The sequence below is a fragment of the Rhinolophus sinicus genome, linkage group LG06 (assembly GCF_036562045.2).
Source record: "Rhinolophus sinicus isolate RSC01 linkage group LG06, ASM3656204v1, whole genome shotgun sequence".
Classification (NCBI taxonomy): Eukaryota; Metazoa; Chordata; class Mammalia; order Chiroptera; family Rhinolophidae; genus Rhinolophus; species Rhinolophus sinicus.
The window spans coordinates 41707516-41724923 of NC_133756.1; the positions used below are offsets into that span (position 1 = coordinate 41707516).

The window sequence follows — 17408 nt, forward strand, 5'->3', positions numbered from 1 at the left end:
CCTTAGTCTCCTTCAATCTGTGACAGTTCCTCAGTCTTCCCTTATTTTTCATGACTTTGATGCTTTTGAAGAATTCGGGTCATTTTTGTAGGATGTATGTCGCTCACTTTGGATTTGTGTGATACTTTCTCATGATTAGATTGAGGCTGTGCATTACTAGAACGGATACCACAGAAGTGATAAGCCCTTCTCAGCATCTCATATCAAGAGGTACAAGATGCCACAATGTCTTATTACTGGCCACGTTAACCTTTATCACTTGGTTGAGGTACTCATTGTAAAGTTGCTATTTTCCCTTTGTCATTGATAAGTATCTTGGGGGAGATACTGTATGCAAATAACCTGTTTTGCCTCATCTTTATCCCCACTAACATTCTCTATTCATTGGTGTATCTTGCATCTTGCCTGCAACAATTACCGTGCTTTCCCATGGTGATTTTCTATTCCTTCATTCTTTCTAGATTTAGTAATTGGAATTTTTCTGTAAGAAAATGCTGTTTCTTCTCCTTCATTTAATTATTCAGTTACTTATTGACACCATCATGGACTCATTTATTTTATTTTATGGGTTTTATAATCCAACACTGCCATTAGTTATTTTGATACTCAAACTTAAGGCACTTTTTAAAATACCCATGCCTGGGCCCGTCTCCAAGTCAATTAAACCAGAATCAATGGAGGTGGAACACAGGCAACGGTATTTCATTAAAGCTCCCTCTATGCAGTAAATGTTAGTTCTTTTACTCTCCCCACCTGCTTCCTTCATAAGGAAAAAAATCCTTCTTCACATTATGCTGCAGACTTTGTTCCCACTCTGGCTTTTGGAGTGCTGATGACAGCCTGCAGCCACTGGGTCCCGGACTCTGTGATTGTCATACCCACCCCTGCCCTCACCTCTACTCCTTCAGCGCCCCCTGGCCCCAGACAAGAACCTAGTGCCAGAACCCTCCCTTTACAATAGTAGCCTCCGGATGTTAATATGCTGCTGATATTTGTTGTTCTTTTCACTGGGATCAGGTAAAGAAAGAAAAGGCTGTGGCAGCTTTTACAAAATCAGGTTTGGGGAAAGACCTAGGGAATTATGACCCTAATGGGGGAAGGGCTTTCTGAACGCAACAGTGAATTATGGCTGATGGCAGGCTCACAGCCAGAGAGCGCTTCCTGCATTTGCGGGGGCTCTGCCTTTGCAGTCTCACAAAACATGTTTCTGCCATTTGGACAGTGTTTTAAAGGATGGAAACCACCCCCACTTATTTAGACACCTTTGAAATCAGGAATTAAATTTATCGAATATGTAACCTTAATTCTCCCTTTAGGTGATCAATATGGAGCCAGATAAGTTTTCATTCAAAGAGATGGTCATCCTGAATAAGGAAATTGATCCGATAGCATCCTTTAGCTGGTTTACAATTTCTCTGTATTCCTAGTTGCCAAATCAATGTCATGATTATTTTTAGAAACCTAATTGTTTCTTTAGTCAGATTGACGCCAAAGATACGTGCAAAACTTAAATGAATCAGATTTAAAGCCTGATCCATACTGGAATAAAAGCTTAACCCCAAGTATACCATGGTCACATAAATTTGGCATGGTTCCACAAATTATGCCATATGAAACTGGGGAGATCTGTCTCACAAGTTTGTATTTCTTTTTATTTTTTTCTTCTAGTGGTCAGTTTCAACCTACATTTTTTCTAGCACGCATTTTCAGTATTGAAAACACCTTCTATTAAAATGTTAAGAATATTCCAATTTCCAGGGTAATTAAATGAGTGGTATCTATAATAACTAAGCAGCACAGTTTCTGATGTTTCACTGTAGAACGTAGAGATACTATTGAGACAGGCCTAATAGAGATGCAAAGTATTAATTCAGCACAGCCTCCAACCCAGGATGAGGTAGGTTTAAATGCCGCATGACAAAAATAAATCTCTTTTCCTGGAAGAACTTTAACCTTAGAGGAGAAGCAGCTCAAAGGTTTATTGTTGTCAGAGCCACAAACTCGTCACCCCTCTTGATAAAAGACTTCGATCCCTGACCCCGGTAAAGTTTCTACTCTAAAAGCCATTTATGTATTGATCTCCTCTGAAGAAAATGAATAGGTGTCTAGCAGGATGGGCGTCTTTAGGAAACCAAGTTACTGTACTTAGCGTAGAGCCCTGGTTACTGGAGAGGGAACCCCAGGACATCAGGCACTGAAAGGTGGTTTGCCGGGACACCCGGGCCTTTTAAGAGAAGAGCTAAGAAGAGCACAGTCTCTGCCACAAGGCCTGTTAGTGAGCAGAGCTCAAAGTAGGAAGGTTTATCTGTTGGGCTATCTTAACAAAGCTTATCATCTCGACTTCAAGACAGAAGAGGGTGGTGGACTGGCTTAGAATGGAAACCGGTCTGACACCAGCGTTCTTTGGGTTTTAGATATTAATTATTTTAGTAACCCTACAACAAGGGCACCCCCATACACACACACACACACACATTAATCCTATGTACACTACCTTGAAGAAATGAGCTGGTGTTTCTTATGTGAGGTGGAGACAGGGATATAGAGAACTGAAAATTGGGGGACTGTCAGGCTACACAGCACAGATTGAGGAATTGGAATTTCTGGATTTAGAGACTAGATTTGAGTACATCATCTATCTAGAACAACAAGCAAAAAAGGGTGGCATCATGCCTACTAACTTCTTTCTCTCTCATGGATGGACTCAAACTAGGGTCATCAACTTTCCATACCTGAGGGAGAAATTATCATGAGAGGCTTGCTGTGTAGCTGCTGACTCCATATAAATTTCTTTCAACAACAGAAAGTCAAAAATTATTTATTGAGCTCCTACTAGGAACGAGACAAAGGCCTGCCCTCATGAACAGACAATAAGCAAAGAAACAACACCAGCAGTTTCAGAGAGTGTTTGATGCTGTAAAGAAAATAAATCCAAGTGAGAGGGAGTGAAGGGGGCAGGCATCAGCTTAAACCTCTCTGAGGAGGATACATGTGAGTAGATTCCCAAAGGTAAGGGGAGTGAACTGATGAGTGAGTGTTCCAACCAGATGACTGCCTTCAAGTGCAGAAGCCTCAGGGAAGGGACAAGCTTGGACGAGGTGAGGACCTGAAAAGCCAGTAAGGCTGGAGGGTAGCATAGCGGACAAAGCCGAGTGAGTTAGGAGAAGCCTCTAGAGAGGAGTGAGATCATGTAACACCTTACAGGCCTATATGCTCTTAGTATATGGGCATCTGAAGGACTTGGGAGTTGGAATGGGGAAGGAGAATGATCTATTTCTGTTTTGTAAATACCGCTGCTTGTGGTAAATAGACTTTATGGGGGCAGGAGTAGAAATAAGAACCCTAGTTGGCCTTGGTAGTATGCAGTTTTTGAATCCCAAAAGCCTGAATGTCCTACAGCACACTTTCAATCTCTCTGTTTGATCATGACAGTCACTGCATTTATTTCACAACCTCAAAACCTCTCCACTTGCTTATTGCGTAAACATCAGAAAGAAAGGGGAAAAAAACCACATTTGTTGAAGTTCATTAAACTTGAAAATATTATTTGTACTTATCAGCTTATTAAAGATAACATCTTACCTTATCAGTCAAAGGAGTTTTCTTTTTCCCCTCTTTAATCAGTTATCTCCTTTTCCTCCTGCAGGGACCCCAATCACTCTTCAGTACCTTATCATTATTATGAACCTTTTGGACCAGATGAATGTACAATGTACCTCTCCCATGAGCGAGGACGGAAGGGCAGTCATCACCGCTTTATCACAGAGAAACGAGTCTTTAAGAACTGGGCACGGACATTCAATATTCACTTTTTCCAACCAGACTGGAAACCAGAATCACTTGCTGTAAATCATCCTGAGAATAAACCTGCGTTCTGAGGAATGAGAGCGCCAGACCGAAATCCCAAGTACCCACCATATCAGACACCAGGCCACTGAACTTCTTGAGCCACCGGACTCAAACAAGGAAAAGAACTGGTGGTAGGAAATAGCTTCACTCCTCGAGAAGTACTACTTACAGATGCCTACGAGATGTGACTGCAAGTAGTGCAGTTGGCTTAGAAGGGACAATTCCAGAACTGATACATCCTAATGAATGTTGTGTCTTTCCAAAGGCGTTACCTTTGGAGCTGAACACTCATTTCAATGATGCTGCCTGGCTAAAAACATTTGGGATCTCTTCAAGTTTTGCCTTCGAAACCAAAACGTGAGCAACTCAACAAACACTATTAGCTGTATTCCTTTATAGAAATGCCATGTCAACAGACATTTTTTTATCAAGTTGTATCCTAACCTGACGTGTACCCTTTGTCATCTGTGGGACTCAGTGTGTGTGTGATTTATAAAAAAGCAGCCTGAAAGTATGGACATGGTTTCTAAAGAGCACATCTCCACTGACTTTCATAAAGCAAATGCCCGGTTTTTATTTATTGAGAGTTTTGTAGTGTTCTCTAGGCCAGTATTTTTATAGATTATGATGTGGTAATTTATCCTTATATTTATTTAGGTAATTTATCCTAAGTCTTGAATCCTGAACGATACTTGGAAAATGCCTATAATTGGGTTGATGAGTTACTTTGTTTACATGCTCACTGCTAGCATGCAATTGGTATTTGGCTTGAAAATGTTGTCTTGCATTTTTTGAACCCGTAGCCTTCAAGAATAGCTATGACATTTTCCAAGGGACAGAAATGCTCCAAATGACAAAACCGAAAACCAAAAACTGTCATTAATTCAAAAAAATACTAACAAGAGAAACTTAAAGATAGTTTTCTTTACTAATAATTGATGTAGACCACTTCATTTAAGCTGTAGTTTCCTCTTCTGCAAAATGATGTCACTGTACCAGATGACCTCTTAAGTCTCATTTCAAATCTAAAATTCTCTCATTGAGCCTCTCCTTGATCCATCTGAGGACTTTGCACTTGGAATGATGGGGCTCCCACAGTAGCAGGAGTCTTTTTTAGGGGGATTTTTATATTCCCCTATGGCCTATCTCCCTCTTGTGGTTAAAACCATACTTTCTCTGTGGGTCCCCATTAGCTGAAATCTACTCCTTGCTTTTCTGGTGCTTCTTGTACCAGAGAGAGAGACAGAGACAGAGAGACAGAGACAGAGACAAGACTTCCATGGTGTTGTTTGGCTACCAGAGCAAGAAACTGCCCTTCTGTGAGAAGACAATACAAGAAGATTTCCTATCATATGACTCATTTATCCTATGAACTATTCAGATTCACTACCTGCAAATTTTACATTATATCATTGCCATTCTCTGGTCTGGAGGAGTATGAAGGACATATTTTATTCAGAGCTGAGATCAGTTGCTATGAAAGATTTTCATTTAAGCACATAATACTGTTCAAAAATAGTCTTTTAAAAACATAGCAGTTGTTTTCTTTACACATGGCTTAGGAGGCATTAGTTTTTCTAATGCCAAATTTGAAGGCACCAGCAAATATTATATATGGAGACTGACTTGTTTTACAGAACGTGACCTGGCTCGTGATTAAAGAGGTTTTCTCACGTTACCACTTCTTTCTCCTCTCCTTAATTAGTACTGAGACTCCATCCTTTTGCATCAACTGGTACTATTAATTATATGGAGTACTGTTGTTGAGAGGCAAACACAGTCTACATATTTATGTAGCAAAAACGAAGTTGGTATTATTGTGGTGTGGCTTGAGATGTTAAAAGCCAGTACAATTGAAATGTCTGTCCACAATATACTGGAATGTGTTCTTTTCATTTTCTCATAGTTTATAAAAGAAATTTTATTCCAGTATGATCTCTTCTGCAGCATGGACCCTGAATACACAATATTTTCCGAACGTATGAAAAGCGTGTGAATTTTATATAATTGATTTATAGGCTACCCTTACTGTCACTTGAAGAGATTATGTTGTTCAGATGTGGGAAGCTCCTTTAACTACTTTCAATTTTCTGGAATATTGGGAAGGCATACTTGGGAAAGGCAAAGAGGTAGTCGTATTACCTAGTCTAATGATATCCCAAATGTCTGTGTTATCTTCAAGTTTTAGAGTTTGTTTGCTCGTTTTTAAAAGACCTGATAGCGCCTTCTTTTTTGTAACTTCCCCTCTCAACTACTCAAAAGAGTGAAAAGCAACCAAATTCTGAAATTTCTGGCTTCACTGAGAAATATTAATATTTTAAATATACATGTAGCTAGGATATGTGAGTGTGTAAGTTTATATTTTTTAAAACATTGGATAAATAAATGTAAGAAATTGTCAATTAGGCAGTGGTTTTATTACAGCATTCAAAGAAAATGCCTAGAATTCTGATAGATTGTGCTGATGGACCTGGTTATGGGCAATTGAATTCTTACATTGCCACTATTTCATAACTATCAGTCTCAACACCATTCAACGCCATCAAACATCAACTCTGATATACAAGGTGACTACAAAACCATGTTTACAAACCCCAGTGATTTCAATAGCTGATTGTGTCTGAAGCCTAAGTCATACTCGTTATGTTACAGACCTTTTTCTTCTCTCTCCAGCTGTGTCGTCAGCTTCCTCCTTGCTTTAAGACAACAGTAATACAAGGCCACAGCTGGACGATACATGGTGTCTGTTATTTCAATGCAAGAACATTTGGCAGAGGCCATTACAATAGATAGCCATTATGGGCAAAGATACAGGAATTCACAAACAAAATCAATCACTTCAAATGGCCCATAAAAGAGGAGTCTTACATTTAATATTCTACAGTAAATATCCACCCAAGAAAGTGTACATTAAAAGAACATTAGGAGGTAACTATTCAGTGTGCCATGTGGGGACTTCGCTGTGTGGTTTCCATTACGGTTAATGGGTGTTTGGTAACTAAGTCCCTATGTGTGACTAACCCTGGCATGTGTTCCTAAGGGCCAGACATGAAACCACACTATACAGAAACTTCCAAGGATTTCAGAGTTAGAGCTTTGCTTCAAAAATAAATGAAAGCGGGGCAGCCGGATGGCTCAGTTGGTTAGAGCACAAGCTCTGAACAGCAGTGTTGCCAGTTTGATTCCCACATGGGCCAGTGAGCTGCGCCCTCCTCAACTAGATTGAAGACAACGAGCTGCCAGAGGGGCGGCCAGATGACTCAGTTAGTTAGCGTGAGCTCTCAACAACATGGTTGCCGATTCAATTCCCACATGGGATGGTGGCCTGCGCCCCCTGCAACTAAGATTGAAAATGGCGACTGGACTTGGAGCTGAGCTGCGCCCTCCACAACTGGATTGAAGGACAATGACTTAGAGCTGATGGGCCCTGGAAAAACACACTGTTCCCCAATATTTTCAACAAACAAACAAACAAAACCAAGTCACAGAGCCGGGTTAAATGTAAAAAAAATAAATGAAAGCAAAACACACAGTATTGTACCCAAAAGAGAAATGTGTATGTGGTGTCTTGGAATCCTTAGGTTACTACTACTAGATATGTGTACCAGATCCCAAACAACCCCTCTCAAGACAGATTACCTTTGTTTTCTGAAATTCTATTACTGGTCTATTTGAATTGCATTTAAGTGAAAGGACATAACCTGATTTTGAGATCAAAACCCCCCTCAAAGATTAAAAATATTGATTTGGAAGATAAATGAATATTAGGTAAAAGAGGAGGGGAAAGGCTGAAATTCGGTTAGAATTAAGACAGTATTACTTAAACACATACGTACCTACTTATAACAGACCCAAATATTTGCCCTTATGTAGGAGAAACCTCATTTCAGAAATATACCCTGGATTCCCCTGAGGCCCTGATTTGGATTGTCAAATACACCTCCTCTGAGAGAAAGGCTAAATTCCTATTCTCTCTAAAGCACCATGAGCTTGGGGGAAGAGTTTGTATGTGGGCATAAGGTTATGCTCCCATCCCTGCTGGGGGACAGGATATGCTATAAGCTTAAGCCGGTCAGGACCTACACCTGGTGCTGTGTATAGAGCTAAGCTCCCATAAACCACATGGTTAAGAGTGGAAGGGATTGATTTTCCTAAGAAAATATGGGGAACAGTGGGAAAGGCAGGAAAGTGGACGCTGGGCTGCCAGTGGCAAGTGTTTACTCCTCTGAGCCTGGAAGGCAGTTTGGAGACAGGAAAAAAACCTGTGAAGGGGCAGGGGTAGCACTTGGGGGGCACGGAACAGCGTGAGTGAAGCCTGGAGCCAGCAGAGATCCCCTGATGGAGCCAGAGCTTCAAGACACACGGGGAGGAGCTGTGAGCAATGAGACTAGAACTAATAACAGAGACCGTGGGTTCTGAATACAGGCTACGAAATGAGGAGGAAATCTAGAAATTAGTCAGAATTCAGAGAAAGGTTCCAGGTGAAATTAGTACCGTTGACCTTTGCACAACATGGGTTTGAAGTACACGGGTCACTTGTACATGGATTTTTTTTTTCAATAAATATACTAAATGTATTTTCTCTTCCTTATGATTTCCTTTATAACATTTTCTTTTCTGAACCTTACTTTATTGTAAGACTACAGTATATAATACATATACAAAATCTACTGTTTTTGTTATCAGTAAGGCTTCTAGTCAACAGTAGGCTATTACTAGTTAAGTTTTAGGGGAGTCAAAAGTTATACATGGATTTTCGGCTGCATGGGAAGTTGGCACCACTAACCCCTACGTTGTTAAAGGGTCCATAAATCATCTCAGCCCTGAGAGCTATGGAAGCAGGCAAATATATTTGAGGAAAGATTGCTGGGCTTCTAGGCAATGGGTGAAGGGCACAGCCACAGGACTGCTCATAGAGCTGAAGCAGACCACAGGGCTGGGCCAAGCTGGATGGGTATCCTTTTTCCATTCTTCTTCCATGCCCAACTCTGTGAGGTATTGAATTAAAAGCCATGCAGACACAGGAACCAAGAACCTCAACATCTGAACTGCTTGCTACCTTTAGCTTTTGGCCTAAAGGAATCCCAAAGCAGGATTTGCAAAGAACCTGACCTTGAGAACCAAAGTTACAGAGATAATCTACTGGAATTTGTGGCTGCTTGAATATGTGGAGAATAACAATAACAAAACCCAGGTGTCTTTTTAAAAAGTAGGTAGTTTGCTATTAAAAACAACAACAAAAATATTTGCTCTTCTCATGTTATAAATTGTTCATCTCTTGTCTTCTATATTTATTTGTTTCCCTTTCTAAATGTTTAGCACTTAGAGAATGTTATATTCCTTTTACTAGCTTCAGCTTTATTTTAATCTTCCTTTAAAATAAATTGTTTCAGGTACCTGGCTTACTCTTTATATTCCATTTAGTATTCCCTTTCCATTGCTTTCACTTTAAAACATTTTGTTCCCTTTTTCTACTTCAGCTTAGTCACAACCATATACTTGAAATTCTAAGCTTCTGATTTTAATACCTAAAATTTTAATCCTTTTATCTCATATTCCCTAGTTATAGTTTGTAATTTCTGAGCTCCTGGCGTTTTTTTTTTTTTTTTACCTGTTCAATGTATTATTTTTATTCCTTATTTGGTTTCTGTTATTTCAGCCTTAATTTTTCTCTCTGCCCTTTGGTTTTATTGGTTTTTAAGTATATTTTCTTATTTGTAATTTTAATTGTCCCATTCTTTTGTGTAATGTGTAGTTATCAAGCTGACAAGCAACAAAAATACGAAGCTCATGTTCTTAACCACTGTTCTATTCAGCCTTCTTAATCTGTAAGCACTTTCGTAACTCATCAAACAAGAATATTTCCTACATCAGTCTGCCTCTAACATGCTTTTTTCTCTTTTGATCCATCTCCATTCCTGGCAGGGTCACAAGAAATCCTGTTGCCTGAATCTTTCCATTTCTTTGTACTCGTTACAAGGAACAAGGAGAACCTGCCTAAAGCCAGAAGACTCCAGGGTTTGTTTTTTTTTGTTTTTTTTAATTAAAATTTATCGGGGTGACAATTGTTAGTAAAGTTACATAGGTTTAAGGTGTACGATTCTGTAATACATCATCTATAGCTCACATTATGTGTTCACCACCCAGTCAGTTCTCCTTCCATCACCATATATTTGACCCCGTTTACCCATATAAAACTGAAAACAACAATAGAACAAGACAAACAAATGAAGACACAAAAACTCATAGACACAGACACTAGTTTAGTGGTTACCAGAGGGTAAGAATCCAGGGATTTTAAGAATCATTAAGACTTCGGTGGATGGCTTCCAGGTCTGTGCACTGCCTGGGCCAGCTCTGGACAGTCTGTGTCAGAGGTGGGACTCCCTCCATTTCTTAACCTTCAGTGGAAGTCTGCTAAGGAAGCTTTCAGAATTGGGGAGGGGGGCGGTGAGAAGGGGCTCCAGTCCTTTGTTCTTCTGTCTGGGAGGGAAGAGGAGTTTGCCTTGGACCCAGAGGTGTACTCTGAACAATTTAAATGATGCTGGTCATTGAATCAGTCAAAGTCCAGTCAGGAGACAGAAAGCACATAGTAATTTGAACAAGGAATTAGAGTAAGGGGGAATTTGCTAGAGAGAAAGAACTCTTAAAGAAAAGAGGAACGGCAGGCTGAGACAGCGGACACAAGGAACAAGCCACCCCTCCCAGTGCTGAGGTCTCCACATTGTTGGAGAGAGTGAGGCAGGGCTCACTGGATGACAGAGGAGTTCATGAGGCACAGGTTTGGTGGAACTTGCTGGTAAGCTGCTCTCTGGAGTGCTAGGGAAAGCCATCCTCAGGGAGGAGCTGTGCCTCAGCACTCACTAAAAAGCCCCCGGAAAGGGAGTGGGGAAAGTTGTGCACAGGGAGGTTCCCTGCCAGCAGCACCCAATGCTGGAGATGCCCGAGGAGGGGTGCAGGGGGAAGGTGTCCTCCATATGTACTCCCCTGCAGGGCTGCTGGAGGCAGGTGGCCTGGGCAGCCATTCATGAGGAGGTGCCTTGCTGGCAACCCTCTGCTAGGAAACTGCCCACAGAAGGGTGCTGTCTTCTGCCAGCCACTGTCGCTACAGAAAACACATGCATACTGGTGTGTGCGCAGACAGGTAGATACACACACACACACACACACACACACACACACACACACACACACACACGGCAGGAGACATGAGAGGACCACACCAGAAACATGACGAGAAGCTCCTTCTTCCTGCTATGCTCCCCCAGCAGCCTCTATTGACAAAGCTTAACATCATGTGCACTGTATAAAGGAGAAATTCTTCAAAGGCTTCAACTCCATTATCACAGATCAGTGATGAGCGCATTTGGAACTAAAAGACAATGACTTGATAGTCGGAACAGTACACCCCTTTGGCTACTCAGCTTCCACATTCACTCTTCTGCACATATTTGAGCCCTGCACTGCAATGACACAACTCTGTATTTCCATCTAATCAGATGTTGCTATTCCTCTCACAAGTGAAGAAATGCTCATTCTTCACCAAAATAAAGAGACGCACAGTCCCAACGGCTACGGTACGCCTTCTATATTACTTATTCCTCAAATTCCATCATGGTCCCACCGAATATTTTCTTAAAGTCTATGTGGTAAGCTTAAGCACCACCAACTTGCATAAAATAAAGTGGAAAGAGAGAGAGAGAAATAGCATACACACTTACACATACAACAGACAGAGCAAGTACACGAAGCTGTCAGTCGTCATTTCAGTAGTTGGCCATGGCCACAGATGGCTTCCTAGCTCTCTCTACCTACTGCACATTTCCCTGGCTCTCAGTCAGAAGCTGAATTGGTCAGATCTATGGAGTGACCCAAACCTTCAGACATCCTGCCTTCCGTGGATTGTGATAGCTTTCCATCAACCTGTGCTATTGGTCATGGAACTAGTAAGGGACATCCCGAGAATCCCCTTGCCACATAGTTCTCCTAGCCTTCAACATGTAGCAGCTACTCAATTTCCCTTTGATAATTGGCATCAATCACGCCAGCCAGCAGAGTGACTGTGTTTTTGGGCATGTTGGCTCAGTGATATAGAGCCCCAAATGGCCACGTGGTGACCCTTTTTTCCAAATTCAACAGCACCCCTGCTGGTTCCCCTGACGAAAGCATTCTTCTCCATTCTAGCACAGCTTAAAGTTGCCAGGACAGAATGGGTCGTTAGATGTAGTGCTGAGAGGAGCCACTCCCATTTGTACTCATCGTTCCCAGATCTATGCACCCTGCCTATGGAGGAAATAACACTATTTAATGGTCTGATTCAAAGCCTATACTGCATCCTGCCAAACAGAACTCCCTCTTTTCAGCACGCTGTCTCCCGGATGCAGGCATAACTGAGTCTTCAGTAAACCGTTCCATTTTCAGTTAGGCTAGCCACTTCCAGGTTATGGGGTACGTGGTAAGTTTGATTGATTCCGTGGGCCTAAGCTCATTCTGTGTACTCGTTACAAGGAACAAGGAGAACCTGCCTAAAGCCAGAAGACTCCAGGGTTTTTTTTGTTTTTTTTTTATTAAAATTTATCGGGGTGACAATTGTTAGTAAAGTTACATAGGTTTAAGGTGTACGATTCTGTAATACATCATCTATAGCTCACATTATGTGTTCACCACCCAGTCAGTTCTCCTTCCATCACCATATATTTGACCCCGTTTACCCATATAAAACTGAAAACAACAATAGAACAAGACAAACAAATGAAGACACAAAAACTCATAGACACAGACACTAGTTTAGTGGTTACCAGAGGGTAAGAATCCAGGGATTTTAAGAATCATTAAGACTTCGGTGGATGGCTTCCAGGTCTGCGCACTGCCTGGGCCAGCTCTGGACAGTCTGTGTCAGAGGTGGGACTCCCTCCATTTCTTAACCTTCAGTGGAAGTCTGCTAAGGAAGCTTTCAGAATTAGGGGGTGTGGTGAGAAGGGGCTCCAGTCCTTTTGTTCTTCTGTCTGGGAGGGAAGAGGAGTTTGCCTTGGACCCAGAGGCGTACTCTGAACAATTTAAATGATGGTGGTCATTGAATCAGTCAAAGTCCAGTCAGGAGACAGAAAGCACATAGTAATTTGAACAAGGAATTAGAGTAAGGGGGAATTTGCTAGTGAGAAAGAACTCTTAAAGAAAAGAGGAACGGCAGGCTGAGACAGCGGACACAAGGAACAAGCCACCCCTCCCAGTGCTGAGGTCTCCACATTGTTGGAGAGCGTGAGGCAGGGCTCACTGGATGACAGAGGAGTTCATGAGGCACAGGTTTGGTGGAACTTGCTGGAAAGCTGCTCTCTGGAGTGCTAGGGAAAGCCATCCTCAGGGAGGAGCTGTGCCTCAGCACTCACTAAAAAGCCCCCGGAAAGGGAGTGGGGAAAGTTGTCCACAGGGAGGTTCCCTGCCAGCAGCACCCAATGCTGGAGATGCCCGAGGAGGGGTGCAGGGGGAAGGTGTCCTCCATATGTACTCCCCTGCAGGGCTGCTGGAGGCAGGTGGCCTGGGCAGCCATTCATGAGGAGGTGCTTTGCTGGCAACCCTCTGCTAGGAAACTGCCCACAGAAGGGTGCTGTCTTCTGCCAGCCACTGTCGCTACAGAAAACACATGCATACTGGTGTGTGCGCAGACAGGTAGATACACACACACGCACACACACGGCAGGAGACATGAGAGGACCACACCAGAAACATGACGAGAAGCTCCTTCTTCCTGCTATGCTCCCCCAGCAGCCTCTATTGACAAAGCTTAACATCATGTGCACTGTATAAAGGAGAAATTCTTCAAAGGCTTCAACTCCATTATCACAGATCAGTGACGAGCGCATTTGGAACTAAAAGACAATGACTTGATAGTCGGAACAGTACACCCCTTTGGCTACTCAGCTTCCACATTCACTCCTCTGCACACATCTGAGCCCTGCACTGCAATGACACAACTCTGTATTTCCATCTAATCAGATGTTGCTATTCCTCTCACAAGTGAAGAAATGCTCATTCTTCACCAAAATAAAGAGAAGCACAGTCCCGACGGCTACGGTACGCCTTCTATATTACTTATTCCTCAAATTCCATCATGGTCCCACCAAATATTTTCTTAAAGTCTATATGGTAAGCTTAAGCACCACCAACTTGCATAAAATAAAGTGGAAAGAGAGAGAGAGAAATAGCATACACACTTACACATACAACAGACAGAGCAAGTACACGAAGCTGTCAGTCGTCATTTCAGTAGTTGGCCATGGCCACAGATGGCTTCCTAGCTCTCTCTACCTACTGCACATTTCCCTGGCTCTCAGTCAGAAGCTGAATTGGTCAATTCTATGGAGTGACCCAAACCGTCAGACATCCTGCCTTCCGTGGATTGTGATAGCTTTCCATCAACCTGTGCTATTGGTCATGGAACTAGTAAGGGACATCCCGAGAATCCCCTTGCCACATAGTTCTCCTAGCCTTCAACATGTAGCAGCTACTCAATTTCCCTTTGATAATTAGCGTCAATCACGCCAGCCAGCAGAGTGACTCTGTGTTTTTGGGCATGTTGGCTCAGTGATATGGAGCCCCAAATGGCCACGTGGTGACCTTTTTTTCCAAATTCAACAGCACCCCTGCTGGTTCCCCTGACTAAGCATTCCTCTCCATTCTAGCACAGCTTAAAGTTGCCAGGACAGAATGGGTCGTTAGATGTAGTGCTGAGAGGAGCTACTCCCATTTGTACTCATCGTTCCCAGATCTATGCACCCTGCCTATGGAGGAAATAACACTATTTAATGGTCTGATTCAAAGCCTATACTGCATCCTGCCAAACAGAACTCCCTCTTTTCAGCACGCTGTCTCCCGGATGCAGGCATAACTGAGTCTTCAGTAAACCGTTCCATTTTCAGTTAGGCTAGCCACTTCCAGGTTATGGGGTACATGGTAAGTTTGATCGATTCCGTGGGCCTAAGCTCATTCTGTGTTTCCCCAAAAATAAGACCTAGTCGAACCATCAGCTCTAATGCGTCTTATGGAGCAAAAATTAATATAAAAACAGGTCTTATTTTAATATAAGACTGGGTATAATATAATATAATATAATATAATATAATAATAACAGGTCTTATATTAATTTTTGCTCCAAAAGACGCATTAGCGCTGATGGTTCGCCTAGGTCTTATTTTCAGGGAAACACGATTGCTGCTCTTTCTTTGCTGTGAAATGAGTTCCGTGACCAGACTCAGTGCTGTGCAGAGCACCATGATAGTGGGTAAGGGTTTCTGTGAATTCATAGAAGGCAGTGCTGGCAGAAGCTTTAAGAGCAGGGAATCAAATCCATACCCAGAATATGTCTATTACAGTGCAAATGGATTTCTACCCACTCTATGATAGTCAATATAATCAACCTACTACCAGTCAGCTGACTGGTCCCTGGGGAGTAGCTGAGTGTTGATGTAGGTCTCTGCTGTTGATAAGCTACGCACTCAGCAATAAGGCTAGCCAGATCAGCTGTGGTAGGGAGAAACCCGACCTGTCGGGCTGGACATACGAGATCTGACAATGAAGTTCGCGAATTCATCCTAGAAAAAGTGCTACATACCTCACTGGGGAATATCACTACGGTCACCTTCAAAGTACATCCCTTGGGAAGCTATGCACCGATGCAATTTTGGAACTCTTTCTGGAATGGCCATCAGAGCTGTCATCGCATTACCCTTAATGTCCTGAATGTCATCAAAATGTCTTCCTTTCAATATTTCCTTTATCTTCGGGTAAAGAAAGAAGTCATTGGGGGCCAGATCAGGTAAGTAGGGAAGGTGTTCCTATACAGTTATTTGTTTACTGGCTAAAAACTCCCTTATGGACAGTACCATGTGAGCTGGTGCATTGTCATGATGCAAGAGCCATGAATTGTTGGCGAAAAGTTCAGGTCGTGTAACTTTTTAATGCAGCCTTTTCAGCACTTCCAAATAGTCAACTTGTCCAGTTGGCACAAATTCATAATGAATAATCCCTCTGATATTGAAAAAAGGTTAGCAACATCATTGCAATAATTTTGCGAACTTAATTGTCACACCTTGTAGTCTGCATTCCTGCCGCCATAACCACTGTTTTTCATGGATCCATTGAGCAAGCACTGGGATGGCTGGGAAAAGAAGCTAACTGACATCCACAGAGTATGCCATTTTGCCCACCTGACTGTTAAGAGCCTCCTCTGCAGTAAATGCTATGGTGAGCATTTACATGAGACATATCTCTTCATAGTCTGTGCCCATTCAGAGAGAATTCAGAATATAAAATAAGAAAAAAAAAATAGAGAAGAGCTGGGTAATGAGGTGATAATGAAAGACAAGTTCAGTTATGCTGAGTTTGAGATTCCCATGGGGCTTTCAAGCAAAAAGGGGCACTTCTGAAACTCAAGAGAGATACTGAGATATAGAAATTTGGCTGCCAATGATGTAGAGGTGAAAACCGCACAATGAGAGTGAAAGTATTTAGAGATAGGGATGAGTCTGAGGACAGAACTGGAGTGGGCCTTCAAAGAGAAACACTTGGAGGAGAATGAAAAGGAGACTAGGGAAGAAAACCTGGGGCGAGAGCTGTGCATGAAGGCAGAGAAGGAAACGTTTCTAAAAGTGGGAGTAATCAACAATCGTTACGTATTAAGGGGAGATAAGAAAGATACAGGCAGAAAAATTCCATTGGATTTGGCAAGTAGATCACTGATATTCGTAATGAAAATTGTTTCAGGGGACGGGTGAGAGCAGTAGCCAGATGCACGATGATAAGGTTCAGGAAGGAATACAAGGCAGGAAAGCCACGTCAGTGAATGCTGCCCATTCATTCCAAAGAATAGGCTAGGAAATGAAGCAGAAGAAAGCTCTACATAGCATTTATATATTAGCATTTAAAAGGGGACATAGGATTCCAAGGAGTTGGTAAGATGAGAAAGCTTGACTGGTTTACAAAATGAAAGAGAAAGCACTTCTATGCAAATGGAGGTTGCAGGACAGGAAGAGAGGCGAGTTTATTAGTGGGGAGTAAATCAGAAGCAGGGGTGGGGTCAGTAACTCCATCTCTAAGACCAAACGGGTGGAGGCAGGGACAACAGATGGGGGAAAAGAGGTCACTTTGTTGGAGGTAGAGAAGAACGTTGAGCTGGTTACCTTCTCCCAACTTAACTTTCAGATTACAAAGCAAACTCTTCTGATGACAGGACAATCAAAGTGGGTGTGACAGGCTTGAAAACAATTTACAATTTTGAAAGCACAATAGTGAGAAATGGAGAGGAAATAGCCCAGAGAAATCTAACCTGATCGTTCAGTAAAATTTCACTTTCCTCTCGAAGTCTTCTCTGCCCCTTCCCCTGAGAGTAAATGCAATATTAATGACATATTTATCTAGCAATTAAAAATGTTAGAAGAGGGAAAAGGGGGTCAAATGTATGGTGATGGAAGGAGAACTGACTCTGGGTGATGAGCACACGATGTGATATATAGATGACGTATTATAGAATTGTACACTACAGATCTATGTAATTTTACTCACTA

The 17408-nt window shown here is 42.1% G+C and overlaps 1 protein-coding gene across 1 annotated transcript in view; it reads left to right on the top strand.

The window, feature by feature from the left end:
* Positions 1-6251, top strand: part of ST6GALNAC5 (ST6 N-acetylgalactosaminide alpha-2,6-sialyltransferase 5) — a 145973-nt gene extending 139722 nt beyond the window's left edge. The window contains exon 5 of the mRNA XM_019743348.2: positions 3647-6251. Within this exon, the coding sequence (XP_019598907.2) occupies positions 3647-3878 (232 nt within the window). The 3' untranslated portion in view covers positions 3879-6251. The remainder of the gene's footprint in view (positions 1-3646) is intronic.
* Positions 6252-17408: the final 11157 nt, after the last annotated feature.